Source organism: Epinephelus lanceolatus, chromosome 8 (genome assembly GCF_041903045.1).
Source record: "Epinephelus lanceolatus isolate andai-2023 chromosome 8, ASM4190304v1, whole genome shotgun sequence".
In the NCBI taxonomy this organism is placed as follows: domain Eukaryota; kingdom Metazoa; phylum Chordata; class Actinopteri; order Perciformes; family Serranidae; genus Epinephelus; species Epinephelus lanceolatus.
Window position 1 is genome coordinate 14,175,444 of NC_135741.1, and position 15,908 is coordinate 14,191,351.

The window sequence follows — 15,908 nt, forward strand, 5'->3', positions numbered from 1 at the left end:
ATGTGCTTGCAACACCCCTCCGTAATGTTTCAGTCTGGAATTTGCCTTGACTACTTAAAAAAAAATTAAACTTTAGCGGTGGATTTCGGAAAGACCATATGACAGTGCTAGCTTATCTAACAGGCTATTTGCTTCAATTCAGTTGCCTGTTGACTGTCAAGTGAGTTTGTATGAATAAAAAGAGCTTGTTTATCTAGTTTTTACACATTGTGAATCTGAATAATGTTATTCTGCTAAAATATGGTTATTAATCATATACAGTCAGATTGTCATTATGACTTGTTCAGCCTTTCATACGTGTTTTTAATGGCATATTTCACAGAACACACCACGTACCTGGCAGGTCCTGCTTTTGTCTAGGCAATGTTCCAAGCACATATACCAAATTACTGAATATTGAAAACAACAAAATTAGCCTCTCCCCCACGGCTACAGGTAGTTTCTATCATGTTTCTATCCATCCATTATTGAAATGCACTTCCTTGCTTTGGACACTAGAGGCATCAACCGTATGTTTACAGATCTAGGGGGAACCGGTCACATGTAAGTGGACACGAGGCATAAGTACAGACAGAAGACGCTGTCCGTGTCAGCGTACATACATACATATTTTCATTTGAAGTTTTTTGTTCAATATTTTGGAGATTGATCCACGTACCACTAGAGGAAGGGTAGACGTACCATAGATTGAGAGCCAGTGTCTTGGGGTATTATTACAGAGTCAGAGAGATGGTTGTAATGCTGCTGGATGTTATTATATTGTAAGGGCTTTTATCTCATCCACACCCTGTATGTATGTATGGTTACAATTACACAAGCTGTATTTCGAATGGGTCCAGTGGCTTCATGGGATCCATTGCACACACAGGCAGCTGTATTAGCTGTCAGTTCGGGTAATAGAAGCACCAGAATTGGATTTGTAGGGCTTTTACTCCCATGATGGACTGTGATCAGGCCACACTGGGCTGCTGAGTGGAGAGAAGATGGTCAGGCGTAAGTGACTCTCTATACCATTGTTGAGAGGGAAGGTGATGAATGATTTTCCCCCGCTTTTCATTGGCACTGTCGGAACTGTTAGATAACCCCCGAGATTTATGGTGCTCCCCGTTGTACTTTCTCACTCCTGGCCATAACCAAGGTTATGTTATTCCCTGTGTGGTTTATCAGCTGAAATATAACTGCCAAACAATCCAGAAATCTGTGCTCAGTGTTTAACAATAGACTCACCCTAAACAAACCCAATTAGGTCAGTGACCTGCTGTCAAGCATTGTGCCGAGGACTGTCAACATTCCTCCCAAGTGAGAGTGTATCCAGCCATTCTCCGTCTCAGCCAGCAGAACAAGCCGCTCATTTTTGCTTATCTGGTAAGAAAACAGAGTTGGAGCTGTTGTGACTAAATACTTTTCAAATTTACCTTATTTGATCCAGCCAGCATTGGCCACAACAGGAATGCTTTCCTCTGGTACTGACACATGTATGTGTGCATAGATCTAAGACAGACAGAAGTTTAAACCCTGAAAACCACACAGAGATTAAGCTGATATCTCAACAATTCCATGTGTCCAGATTGCGTTCAGGGAAAGTTCCTCTAAAAACTCAAATTACGATGTTTGGACTGGGAATTGCTGATGTTGATGAATAAGCACACAAAAGTGATTAAAATTTACAGATGACAACATTTCCATGAACTCCCCCCATCCAGAAATTCCTCACAAATTATACAAAGCAACTGTTGAGTCTAAACGTCAATTTGTCTTTTTTGTTTTCCTCCTTCTTGACTCATCTCCTCTGTAAGAACACACAGAGAATAAAGGCTCTGGAGAAAGGTCAGATCACGTCTATTTGGTTACATTTCAAGTATGGGAGGAACAAAGAAGTCAAAACAAGAGTTCCTGGCAGATGAGCTGCGCTGCCATCAGATATTCATTAGAGTTCTTTGTCCTTTAAATTGAGTGCTTTGATGCAGAGGATAAGCAGCGCACCTCTCGTAACATTTCCAAGCAGCTTTGGCTACACGTCGCTGTTGATGAAGTCATCGTCCTCTTCAGGGAGAGCAGAGGCACGCCGACTGTTTTTATTCAGGGTGAATAATTGAATGAGACAAGGAAGAGCATTTCATATCAGAGGGCCAGATCATCAATCACTGCCATTATCTCAGTCTCTGCCCCGATGTCTCCGCCGCTTGTCCGCAGCCTGCCGCATCCTCAGCTCTACCCACTAAACTGATTTTCTGTCTGGCGTCGATGGCTGCGAGCCTGCATCTGGATCCCGGATGCTTTAAGTGGTTTTAGCTCAGCATGTGTTTGAAAAGGTGATTATAATTTACTGCTCACCACAAGTCTTCCACACTGAAAGAGCAAAGACGTTTTGACCATGAAATTGAATGTGGCGACATCAAAACGAAGAATCACTCCTGTTTACACGCGAACACATTAATCTTCCTAGAATGTGGCTCTGTGACAGGATGAAGTGATCTGACCTCTCAGGAACTCCTCATTCACAGCTGGGCTGGTTCTTAATAAGCCAGTTTCTCTTTTTGTTTTAGTCAACAAAATTGACTCCAGATCTCTTTTAACGGAGCACATTGTTTCTCAGCGTCAATGAAAATCCTTTTCCTCATTTTATATTTTAGAGAAGGTGTGTCCAGTTAGTCCTTGTAGTGACACTTTTGTGTGACCACTAAATGTCTATATGTCAAAATATTTATTCACAGATATTGATGAATGCAGTATAAACCGTGGAGGTTGTAAATACGGCTGCATCAATACTCTGGGGAGCTACGAGTGTACCTGTCCACCAGGGTACAAGCTGCACTGGAACAGAAAGGACTGTATTGGTACGTAGCAGCGCTGCCCCCGTGTGGTGAATCTACTGACACACACTCAAAGCACATCAGTTTCCTTATACTGGAGCCTTGGTGATTTCGCTCTCTGTCAGCTTTCTTTACCAACAGTGTGTGTGACTCTGTGTGGGTTTTTATTTCCCTTCAGAGCTGGTGAAATGTCCTGTCGGGCTGGTGGCACCAAAGGCCACTCTGACCTGCAGTAAGACTGGCAAGAAAGAGAGCTGCTCTCTCACCTGTGCCTCTAAAGCTCACTATCTGGCAGGTATGTCACAAAACAGAAGTCTTTAAGGTTCAAGTGTGTAAGATTTAGGGGGATATATTGGCAGAAATGTAATAATAATAATAATAATAATAGTAAACTTTATTTGTATTGCACTTTTAAAAACACATTTATAAATAGCTTTTGGGGACAGATGCAATAGTATACGCCATTATCAACAGCAATAATATTGATAAAAAAAACATTGAACAAAAAATTGAAGGAGGTCGCTGGTGGTCAGGTCCTGGTGGTCCAACTGCTCGGAACTCTGGGAACTCACGGCTCCCAGCAGATCCAGGATCTGCAGAACGCGGCTGGTCACCAGAGTCTGCTGGTCGAGAACAATCAGGCATTACTGCTGCAGACGTCCGGCATCGCCACCCAGCTGCAGGAACTCGCCAAGATACCTGCCACCTCGCCACTCACTGCCAGCCAATGAGATCCTCCAAGATCGAGTTGGTAATGAGCACCGCCAACTCACGCTGTTTGGTCTTAGGGGGCCCAGAACCTCTTTTTTTGGGACATGCTTCTGGCAAAATTATATAAATGCAAATATCAGGGCACTACAATGGCATTAATAGTCATACAAGTATGAAAGTTGACAAGGAGTATCCTGACACAAAGGGCAAATTAGCAAAATAGAATTCTGGGGCTTGCTGCTATTTCATTACAAAATATCACACAGAACATCCCCAAAACAAATGACTGTCCGTTTGACTAATTCTCATCAAAAATTATTATTTTCATCACTTTGTGTTTAATGTTACTGCTTCACTTGTACATAGAAAACTTCCCAATTTCATAAGCTTCAGTTTGAGCCCAAGTTGATCTTTCTATCTTGAAAATTACACTTGCTTTGGCCTAAATTTGTCACTGTACCTCAAATCAAAGAAAACAGAATTTTCATATTTCAAATATAGGCTAACAGGAAATGACATTGAAAAAAAATTCTAACCAGAAGTTTCAGCTGGTTGCAATTTGCAGTCCTCACCACTAGATGCCGCTAAATCCCCCTAAATTTTACACACTGTTCCTTTAATTAAAAATGTACTGCTGCTTAACTTGTTTTGTTTGTGTGTGACCTTTTGCAGAGTCTGACAACAGCTACTCGGTCAGCTGTGGTATCCCCATCCTCAGAGGGAAGTCTCTTGCCAGGCTCAACTCCAGCAGCAGTCAGAGCTGCATAGGTTCGCTGATTTATAGAATCAAACACTTCTCAACACTCAGTCGGTCACTGTCAGCCTGTCTTTGCTGCTGCTGCAGTTTGATGTTACTGTGTGCTCCTACCCACTGTGCTCTGTTTGTCTGTAGAGACTCTGGCCCCTCCAGTGAAGCAGACGGCGTCTTTCAAGATTAAAAACGCCAAATGTCACCTGCACCCGAAGCTGACCGGAAGGACAGAGGACAGAGGACGGACACTTGGACCAGGTCTGTCTTCATCTGTTTGCATATGCTATTATTTATAGAAATCTAAAGGGATGTACAGTGTAGTTTAGAGCTGAAACTATACATATAGTGGCAATTTTTATTTTGATAAATAATTGTTTTAATAATTTTTCAAGCAAAAATGCCCAACAGCTGGTGCCAACTGCGTAAATGGGAGGATTTGCCATTTTCTTTGTCATATAAGATATATATTTTTGGTTTTTATACTGTTGCTTTGACCAGACAAGTAATTTGGTTCTTTTTCTTTTCTTTTTTTAAGCATTAATGTTTATTGAGTTTGTGCATACAACCACAAGTAGTATATATATTAATTCAGGACTTTTTTATACAGTCAGAAGATAGAGAAAGAAAACAAAATTTACAAATGTCCATTATCGAAGAAGGTCATATATGTATCTAGTTCTTAGTGCTATATTGTTGGAAGCTGGACTTGCTTGAGTTTCTGAAGAAGCCTCTTGGATGAGAGGTGAAACATCTTCAAGAAACTTAAGTTGCAAACGATAGAGCACTTAGGATTACCATGACCTGGATGACTGAGAATCTTCACCAACATATTAATCTAGTATCTTGAAGTTTAAACATCAGTTAGTCCATGAGCATTTTCCACTGTGTCATAAACCATTCATTTCTTCTATTTACTATCAAAAACATTTTCTCTCTCTCTCTAAGCTGATAGGTCATTTTTCTCCATAGTAAAAATCCCATTATTTTAAACCATTTTTCTATAGTAGGGGGTTCAGTCTTGTCCCACATCCTTGTGATTGCCTTTTGCTTGTGATCACTAATATCTTGGGTAAATATCTTTAATCATCAGTGACACAATCATTTATATTTCAAAGGTACATAACTTTGCATCCCTTAGGTCCTGCATCTACCAGAATTTGGGGATGCATAGTAATATCGGTACGTCATCTGTATCAGGCAATATTGGCTTTAAAATGCGATCAGAATTGGCCAACATGCTTTTTCTTAATGTGCACAATGAATGAATATCACATACACTGAAAAGTATTGTATGTCATGTCTCCATCTGCTGGTGGGCCATCATGATAAGAGTGTACATGCACAATATGATGTTAATTCCACTATAAAAGAGACGTCATGATCACTAAAATTAGGTGGGAGAAAAAGTGGATATATCGATATTGGTATTGGTTATCGGTCAACTGAGTTGTTCGATATCAGCATATCGGATATCAGCAAAAATTCCAATATTGTGCATCCGTACCAGAATTTCTTTAATTGTAGCATTCACACTGACCCAGAATGAGTGTAACATTCCCCCAAAAATGTGTGTGGGTTCATCTGTTCCCATGTATCTGCCAAGATGATTGTTGTGAACCAGCTTGTTGACTCTTATATCAACTATATTGTGTATTTTTCACAATTTTCTGAAATTTTACAGACAAAACAAATTAGTCTATAAATTGAGAAAATAATCAAAAGATAACTTAATGAAGAAAACTATAGTGAACCACAATATATGTAAATATGTAATAAAATGTATTTAGTATACTTGTGTCGTATCTGCTACCCTTGAGTCAAAGCTCCAAGAAACTATAGACCTTCACTGTCAAACATTCATCAACATTAAATATTATTGTGTGATTGGAGTTTACTAATATCGTGCTGTCCACAGGAGGGGCTCAGCCCTGCAGCAACTGCCTGGTGACATTTGTTAATCTCAAATGTGACTCTTCTAAGAAAGCTAAAGGGCGACGTGCTCGCAACCCCGCCAACAAAGAGGTGACACGCATTACTTTGGAGCTGGAAGCTGAGGTCAAACCTGGAGACACTACAGGTCAGTCATCTCATTAAAATCAGTACCTTTACAGCAGTTTCTGCCTGCGTTGACCTTGTGCTTATTTGACTGTACAGCCAACAGCAACCTAAATGGCCAGCACATGGTAATATCTCATTTTTAAGATTGAATCTAAATATGTGATTTTAGGATCTCTGTGTGCTTGTGACTGAAACTGTTTTATTGACCCTTGAACAGGGAGCTGCAATCTGAGCTGCCTGAGACAACGCATGGAGAAGCAGGTTAAGACATATATCAAGGCTCTGAAGAAGTCCATCAACCAGGAGCGCTTCCTGATCCGAGTCGCTGGTTTGGAATACGAGGTGGCCCAGAAACTTCCGCAGGCTGCTCCCATTCAGGAGAACTGCGGCCCAGGCTGGGAGAAAGACAATGGCCGATGTGGTAAGACCAGAGAGCTGTGCCGGGAGTGTTAGATGAGCTGTTTTACTGTGAGGTCTAAATGTATTAGATTAAAGAACTAAAAGAACAATGACCGTTTCCTGAATGTAATATAACCCAAGTGAAGATAAGATAGAAATGTATTTATTGGGAGGGAAATTGTTGTGCAGCAGTTACAGTACAAAGTAGAAAAGAGTGCAAATATCAAAATATATACAATGAAAAAAACAAACAGGTTAACAATAAGGATGACATGTATGTGAAGTGACATATAGCTATGTATGTACAATGTCAAGTCTAATTTATGGTGTCATAAGCTGCATTAATGTCTTGTGAGACAGTAGTATACACTCAGTGTCCACTTTATTAGGGACACCTGCACAGTTAAATGAATTCTAATACAACTGTCCTTCCTAAAAGTCAACTGTCAGGAAGCTGTTTATAGTATGTTCAGTTTCTGTTTACATTATCATAACGGTGTTATTTTAAATTATACGTTTTAGCATTGAGTTTGTAGTTATCTAAACTGATAAACAGCACTACAGGTAAGAGGAAAAATATGTATTTTTGATTTTGAAGTGAACTGTCCCTTATATCTTTGAACTGATTAAAGTGAAGTGTGTCCTCTCTGACCGGAGCCGTTGTGGATATTCTCTCAGTCAGATGCTCATCGGGGTCTTACTACCACGGTGAGCAGGAGCGCTGTGTCCAGTGTCCGCCCGGCACTTTCCAGGAGAAGGAGGGGCAGCTGGCCTGTGACCTCTGCCCCGGCAGTGACGGCCACGGGCCTGTCGGGGCACGAAACATCTCCTCCTGTGCAGGTAGCCTAGTTTAAACTCTCAGGCACAATGTGAAACATGTATTCCTGATCCTGTGAGAGGCTGATGTCCTTTGTTAACCCTCTCTCCCTGCTCTGCAAATCTAATCTAGGCCAGTGTCATACAGGGTACTTCTCCAGCGATGGGTTCAAACCCTGTCAGCCATGCCCTCAGGGCACCTACCAACCAGATTTAGGACGGACCCTTTGCTTCCCCTGTGGGGGAGGACTGGGCACCAAGCGGGAAGGTGCCAGCTCCTTCCATGATTGTGAAGTCAAAGGTCAGCTTGTGCTCTTTTTAATCACTCAGTAAATACTCAAATAATTTGCCAAACTTTTTCCCACTTAATGTACATTGTCATGTCTGCCCTGCAGTTCAGTGTTCACCGGGTCATTACTACAACACCACAGTACACCGGTGTATCCGCTGCCCGGTGGGGACGTACCAGACTGAGTTCAGACAGAACTACTGCATTTCCTGCCCTGGCAACACCACCACAGATTTCGACGGTGCCACAAGTGTCTCACAATGCAAGAGTAAGTACGAAAATTACTGTTTTGAGTTTCCAGATTTCTTAATCATGAGTTGGAGATTAATTTGTTTTGTTTGTGTATGTCTAGACAGGCAATGTGGTGGTGAGATGGGTGAATTCATGGGTTACATTGAGTCACCTAACTATCCCGGGAATTACCCTGCTAACGTGGAGTGTATCTGGAACATCAACCCGCCCAGCAAGCGCAAGATCCTGATTGTGGTGCCGGAGATTTTCCTGCCCTCAGAGGATGAGTGCGGAGATGTGCTGGTTATGAGGAAGAACTGTGAGTGTCTCTCTGTCTGGTCAATGTGTCAGTGGGATTTAGGATTTATAACTGTGTCATACAAACCTGATTAGTCACCATTGTCCTTTCTGTGCCCCTGCCAGGGTCGGCCACATCCATCACCACCTACGAGACGTGTCAGACATACGAGCGGCCCATTGCCTTCACCGCTCGCTCCAGACGTCTCTGGATTAACTTCAAGTCCAATGAGGCCAACAGCGCCAGAGGCTTTCAGATCCCTTATGTTACTTATGATGGTACGTAGCCAGCTCATTTATCACACTAGCTGCGTATATACACCTATCTGCCTTCTCTTTGTGTGTGCTTGTGTTTCTATTGTTCACAAAAATTCTTCGGTTTCCTAAAATTGAATTTCAACTTTAATTAAAGTTCTGACTTCAATATGTCATAAAAACTTTATTTATATAGCATTTTTAAAGCCAGTTACACGGAACATCACAAGATGAAATAAAATACAAAATTATTATTTTACAAATAAATATATTACAAAATATAAAATAAATAAAATAAAATAAATAAAACACAAAATACAAATAATTAAAAATGTATTTAATTAGACTTAAAAGAACAAATACAGTGGAAGCACACCACTATTAAATTGATATTTTGTAATATTAGGATCAGGCAAAAAAATTGGAAGATGATTTTTTTTTAACTTTGCATTTAGAGAATAAATTCAGACTTTAATACGATTTGCAGGCATAAGAAAAACTAAATCGGAGGAGGAAGATTTGGTTTGCATTTTGAGAATAAAGTCAAAATTTTGTGAATAAAATCAGCTCCTTTCGGTCCATCAAGTTGTGTCTTGTGATGCAATCATACAACATATCCTCCCTGTATTTGAATCAGTTGTCACCACAGATACCCCGACCATACATCTGTCCATTACCAGCTATTGCAGATTGCACAAATGCAGTCACCCCCTCCAAATTTGTGGATTCTCCTTCTGCAGTTTTCAGCACAGTCTCTTTAAAGCCCTAATACCTATTACCAGATTGTGAATTTGCATTAAAGAGAAACAATCTTCTTGTTAGTAAAACCAATTCTGAAGTACAGTTTCACGAATTCATGCACACAGAGCATTTTTTAGAGGCAGCTGCCAACACTAACGCTAGTAGTTTAATATATTCTCAAAAGTTCGACTTTAAAAAAGGTATACTATGCAGGAATCCAGCTCACCAGTGAAAGTAAGCGCCAAACCCAAATTCTCATTTGGCATTTCACCTCACTATATTTGCATGTTCTTTCTGCAGTGTATCTCTTGGATGCTTGCTGCTTACAGGCTGGCAGCTGGTTGCTACATTTTTATTAAGCCCTGACCTTACCCGAGCGCCAGAGGTGCACGCCCATAAACATCCTGAACTCAGAAAATAACAAGAAAATACAGGCAGAGGGTCTCTGAATAAATATACATTACCACAAACTGAGAGTGGGGTTTAAGTGATGATTAGAAGGGATTACTTCTTTGAGTCTGTACGTTGTTTTTGTTGTTTTCTTAAGGAAAATCCTGCACAGTATCTTAAATGTTGAGGGATCTGATCTTCTCAAAATGCATTTGCCCCCTTAGTGCCCAGTCCTAAGACTCTTCCATACAGAATAAAACAACCAGAGTAACAGACATTTCTCAGAACTTTGAGCATCAAAATAATTTTGTCCACTGCATTGTATGTGGACAAATGTCAAAATCTCAGAGTTGGATAAAATCTGTGTGAATAAAACCAAAACCATCTGCACTGATGGACATACGTAAATGTTTTTTTGTTGTTGTTGCTGTCTCTTTAATGTTACACTGTAGATTTCAAATTAAAGCTTCAGTTGGTAACCTTTAAAAAAATAACTGCCACATTTGCTGAACTTTCAAGACATACACACAATATTGAATAAGACGGTGTGTGGAAAAAAAACTTGTTACTCAGCATTGTCCTGGTGCCTGTAATGGCATTTGCAAAATTCTACGGCGCTTGAAGGAAAACAATCAGTCAGAGTCGAGGAGCCTCTAACGCAGCTGTCAGTCACTGCTTGTGAACTTTGGTCAAACTGTCAAACCAGGTAGCGCTCATTAAATATGAATCAAGATTCTGTATCTGTATCACCTATTTCTATCTCAGATGTTTTCAGAAACGTATTGTAGTGTACTGTTTAGCTGTAAATGTTGAAAACTGTTGTGCCAAAACCGACCACCGCCATATATCATGTGTCATATTTGATCAGCGCTGCCCACCGCAGCATTAAGCTAAAAAATACACTGGCGCCTCCCCCTGGACGCATCGCACTGTAGCTATTCAACAGACGACCACACATAGTTCTTACTACTTTTACTGAGAAAGATTTCACCTCTGCATTAGCGTAAAAATCATGTGTGGAGAATCCCTAATTAAACTTGATTGCTCACCTGAAGAGCCGCTCCCCAGAGCTATGACTTGCCAGACAATATCTTTTCGGTAATCGTCTTTATAATGACAGGATCGTGGGTCTTTTAGCTCGGGATATTTCTTGACCTCAGCGACGAGTCTCTTGTCAACCAGTCTTTGTCAGACACGAGATAGCGACAGAGTTCTCTTTATGCATCCATGGCGAAGAAAGGAGTCGAGCTGCTATGGGAGCTGGTATGTACAAGCAAGGAGTGAGTGAGGGGAAAATGCATTTAATTCTGGGGGCGGTGAGGCTGGATATAGGACAGTGGCGTAAGGTGCCACGAGGCAGCAAGTCCAGGAGTGCAGACATGTGTCTAGCCACTGCCGATGTGAGGTTGTACATTGAAAATAGGGGCTGGTTTTTTGACTCGCTGTCGGTGTGCTGTCAGGTCTTTAGAGACTCCCTGGCTCTAATTGGTTGTTAATGTTCAGATGCTGTGGACACTTGCAAATGCCATCAAAAACACCAAAAACATCAGCAAATAAAACAATTTTTATAAGTTACCAACTGCATCTTTAAACGGTCTGTATTAATGTCCAACAGGTGATAAGTCAAAGAATTTCTCAACATGTTTTTTGACACAGCCTATTATTTATTTCACCACCTAACTTGTTGTGAACACACACAGCCTGTTTACATCATTTCATAACGTGACAAGTTATAATTGTGTCTTGTGTTTTTTTTAAATTCAGAGGACTATGAACAGCTGGTAGAGGACATAGTGCGAGATGGAAGACTCTACGCCTCAGAAAACCATCAAGAAATCCTCAAGGTTAGCAGATCTTCTCACTATGTTCATTTCATGTTGGTACAAAAGACCACCTGTGAGAGGTGACTCAGTCAACCAATAATCTGTACCTTTAAGATGTTATTAGGATAAACAAAGCTGTTGCCAACAAACATTAGTACTTGTATGAGTCAGACGAATATTGAAAAGATCTGCTAATATCGTCATGTAGTAGGTGTGCAATTTGTTTTCCAACCTTGTGTAATAGCCTCAAATGTTACTCAAACTATTATTAAGGATGACGATATGCGTTGAAGTGTGGCGTTCACACCCATCTGTTCTTCCCCACAGGATAAAAAACTGATTAAGACTCTTTTTGATGTGCTGGCTCACCCAAACAACTACTTTAAGTACACCACTCGGGAGTCCAACGAGATGCTTCCTCGCTCCTTCATTCGCCTCATAAGCAGCAAAGTGTCGGCTTTCCTGCGGCCATACAAGTAAAGCTCGCACAGCTGCTGAAGCACCGGATCGTGACCCCCACCTCCTCCCCCCTGACATCCCCCTCCACCTTACAGGCCACATCCCACAACTCTCACAGGACTTAAGAACATACTAGTATGTTTACACTCTCTTATTTTCCATAGGCTTTGACAATAAACACTATGCAGACCTGAGAAATACTGACAATTTGTGTTTTAGGAATTTTTTTTGGCAGTTTCCATTCAGCGCAGGTCTGCAGTCCCGAGCTCAAGCATTTAGTGGGGATGTAGAGTACGTGAGTGGGTTTGGTTTCTGTTGTGCAATGCAACCACAAAACCAAACAATAGAAACGCCTATTTCAGACAGTAGGAGTGACGTTTTGTGTGCGCGGTTTGAGCTTGATCAAGCTTGTCATTGTATTTGCTAAAATGAGCAGTGTGAGTTCCAGCTCCAACTCCTACCATTAAGTATGACTGTAAGTGTTGTGTAAGTGTTGTGTAACCCTGGTTCCATCTTCAGTGTCTGTGTGCTGTCCTCGAGGAGGAGCGGTTGTTAAATTCATGTCGCAGCTGCGTTCCAGGTCATTCAAAGCCTTACTATATTTGAGCTCTTAGAGCAGTTTCCAAGGGTTTTACTGTTAAAACAGTTAATCTATGTTTTGTTCCGTCTGTCTAGACTGTGCTGACGTTTTCCAACCTTAAGATTATTTCTGTTGCTCTTTTATTTTTTTCAACTCAAAGCAAATACAAACAGGTGGTTTATCATTCCAGGAACATAGTGGACATTTGGGAGATGAATAACAAACTTATAATTGTGAGAGCCACAGAAATGAGATAATGTGATGTCTAGTGGAACATGTCTCAGAGAGAGAGAGAGAGAGAGAGAGAGAGAGAGAGAGAGAGAGAGAGAGAGAGAGAGAAATGTCTTTGAGGGACATTATGTTTGCTGCTTCTTTTAAAAGGTCACTTTAATTCTTCAATCTCATATTGTCTTTCTGATGTACTCGACACACTAATAGACTCTAGGTTTAAAACTAAAGGAAGCTCCATGCCTGAAATACTTTAGTTCTTACACACAGTAAGTTGATAATCTCACATTGTCTGTCTGTGGACTACCAGTTTTATCGTGTTTTTATTTCAATCTTGTAAATAATGAAAATAAATTAGACGAGGGTTGAATTCTTTAATCCTAAATTTCTTTACACAGGACCCCTAAAATCACTTTCTGCCCCACCAGTCTCAAATCCAAAGACACCCAGTGACCCCTTCAAACACCCCGCTCATGTTTTGTTCTGTCCCAATGAAGACAGCTCTTCCAAAGACCGCCCAAAAAAAGGGGCGGGTCACTTTGTTTTGTGCACTAAATTTAAAGCCCATCATCCTACCTTTGAGTACAAAGTGCAATGAATAAAAACACATCTCAGTTTTCTTAAACACTATTGAGACCCACAACGAAGCTTGTGAAATGTGTTTAAGGTTGCATTCTTGTTGAGACTCATTGTATTAAATATTTATCAGTCATGATGGGCAGAAGATGTTTAGGTTTCAACATGTAACTGCTCTCTTATCCAGAGAAACACAAAAAAATATGTATAGTGTCAAATGTTATAAAAACTGAGTATTTGGTGTGTAAAACAAAAAAAAATTCTTTGAGTTCAAAACAGCGACCAAAACAGGGTAAAATGATTTAAGTTTTAAAAATTTAACACTTTGCTTCATGTTAGGATCTGCTAAGTAGTTAAAGGAATTGTTCAGTGTTTTGGGAAATACGCCTACTCGCTTTCTTTCTGGAGATTAAATGAGGCTGACACCACTCTCATCTGATCAGTAAATATAAAGCTACTGCCATGAGACCGTTAGCTTAGCACAAAGACTGGAAACAGCTAGCATGGCTCTGTTCAAAAGGTAAATAAATCTGCCTGCCAGAACCTCTAAAACTCACTAATCAACACATTACATCTTGTTTGTTTAATCACTACAGTAACTTAAATGTTAAATTGCAGGGGTTTTTGTAGCACTACTTCTAGGGAGTTGCCTAGCAACCTCAAAGACTCCAGCACCGCACTGGGTTGCACCAGCTACAAGCGAGTTCAAACTTACCCTGGTTTGAGCGTAAATCAATGTAACATTGGTTGAGTTAACGTGCTACTAACATTTTAAGGGTTGCACCAAGTGAAATACAGCCATGTTAAATCTTACACCTAGCCCTTGGTAGGTTTAAAGTCCTCCGTAAAATAGAGGTTGTCATGCTGCATAGTTTTGAAACGTGGGATAACTGGAGTATGAGGAGCTAATTATACCGGCTGTTTTGTATCGGCAACACGTTTTTTGTGAAAGAATAAACCCTCGGTGATCTTGTGTCTTTTATACTCAAAATAGAAATGCTAGAAATAGAACGGGGGTGTAAACATGCGAAATCAAGTGCATACACATAAAATAACACAAGTAAATGGACAATAACAAATATCCTGTACAAGCAAATAGAAATGTGTAGTTGTCATCTATAATTATACCTCTAACAATTTGCCAGTGTAGGTAATCATGCGTTCATTATAACATTACAATTTCATCTGCCTAGCAGTGCTTTTCACTGATTGGCCACAGGAAGTGAAAACGTCATTTTCTGCAACAATGATTTAGATAGTGTGGACTTAATGCCAAAGTAGCTTGAACCTTGCGTCTCTATGGTGCAACCACAGATAGATAACAACTAGATACCAGACCCCAAGATGGCACCCAGTCTGTCCAATGGAATTGCTCATCGGGTGCATTTCCCAAAAAAGTTTCTAGCTTACAGGTTTACTTCCGCAGTATGCGGGCCAATGAATATGCGCAGTAGAGTTTACCCCATTGGCTACGCCTACAAGTTACTACCTGGCTCATAGACTGATTTTAAATCTCTTTTCTCGGCTCAAGGAACATTTTTCGAATATAAAACCTCCGTAGGTCAAAAATTCTCAATAGAAAGTCATAATTGACCTTGTTTGCAGTCTGAGGTGTCCTGTCAGGCATTTTTTGCTGCAATAAGTGGCCACTAGAGGAAATCAAAGTAAGGCTAAGCGGTGTTCCTGGGGGCCAAGGTGCAACTTGTTTTAACATATCATTCACTGTGGATTTTTCACCCTAACGTAAGAGAGAACTTGCATGTAGCTGGTGTATCGGGCTGCAGGAAGGACTCCCTGGAAGGAAGTAAAAAGTATTTCCCAAAACCTAAGGACTATTCCTTTAACAACATTAGCATCACCACTGCAGTCAAATTGGTACAGATAATCCCAACACCCCATCCTGTACATTCAACCCTCTGAAAGAAATTAAATTGAGTCAACGCTTGCTCTCTGACTTTATTTCATCCCCACTCATGTAAATAAAAATAAGTGAAGTGGTACACTTTATATGATGTACCTAAACTTTAGGATGACACAAAGGGATTTTGACCACATTGTCAAACTTGAGGGCGATGCTGGGCCAAGCCATCTCATGTCAGTTTGAAATTCCTCTATGCAGTTCTCAGATTCTGTACATTTAGTCTCCAATATCTCCGTGTGCTACAGTATACGCCAGCAGGCAGCATCCCAGCGCGCTCACTTGGCCCTCATTCCCAAAAATCCCCCTCCCACCAAGAATCAGCTTCTTTCCTGCAACCTGATAAGTTTTTTTGTTTTCTGTTTTTTTTTTTTATTGTTGCCTTTTAACGAGAGTTTGCTATGATGTATCATAGAGTTGATAATGATATTTGCACTTGAATTGTTATTGCTCATGTAAAGAAATGTCTGGATTTTGTATTGTCTTTTTAAATGAATGGAATTGGTGTTCTTATTTTCTTGTAGCTTGTTTGTTCATGAAATGCTCACTCACCGTTTAGTCTATAGAGATGAT

The 15,908-nt window shown here is 40.5% G+C and overlaps 1 protein-coding gene across 2 annotated transcripts in view; it reads left to right on the forward strand.

Annotated features, from left to right (window-relative positions):
* scube3 (signal peptide, CUB domain, EGF-like 3) overlaps positions 1 to 12,198 on the forward strand; it is a 107,587-nt gene extending 95,389 nt beyond the window's left edge. For both annotated transcript variants that reach the window (XM_033629159.2, XM_033629158.2), the window contains 13 exons: positions 2,715 to 2,837; positions 2,992 to 3,108; positions 4,197 to 4,292; positions 4,417 to 4,533; positions 6,191 to 6,352; positions 6,551 to 6,754; positions 7,411 to 7,572; positions 7,682 to 7,849; positions 7,944 to 8,105; positions 8,190 to 8,387; positions 8,492 to 8,644; positions 11,516 to 11,595; positions 11,902 to 12,198. In XM_033629159.2, the coding sequence (XP_033485050.1) occupies positions 2,715 to 2,837; positions 2,992 to 3,108; positions 4,197 to 4,292; positions 4,417 to 4,533; positions 6,191 to 6,352; positions 6,551 to 6,754; positions 7,411 to 7,572; positions 7,682 to 7,849; positions 7,944 to 8,105; positions 8,190 to 8,387; positions 8,492 to 8,644; positions 11,516 to 11,595; positions 11,902 to 12,054 (1,895 nt within the window). In that variant the 3' untranslated portion in view covers positions 12,055 to 12,198. The remainder of the gene's footprint in view (positions 1 to 2,714; positions 2,838 to 2,991; positions 3,109 to 4,196; positions 4,293 to 4,416; positions 4,534 to 6,190; positions 6,353 to 6,550; positions 6,755 to 7,410; positions 7,573 to 7,681; positions 7,850 to 7,943; positions 8,106 to 8,189; positions 8,388 to 8,491; positions 8,645 to 11,515; positions 11,596 to 11,901) is intronic.
* The last annotated feature ends 3,710 nt before the right edge of the window (positions 12,199 to 15,908 follow it).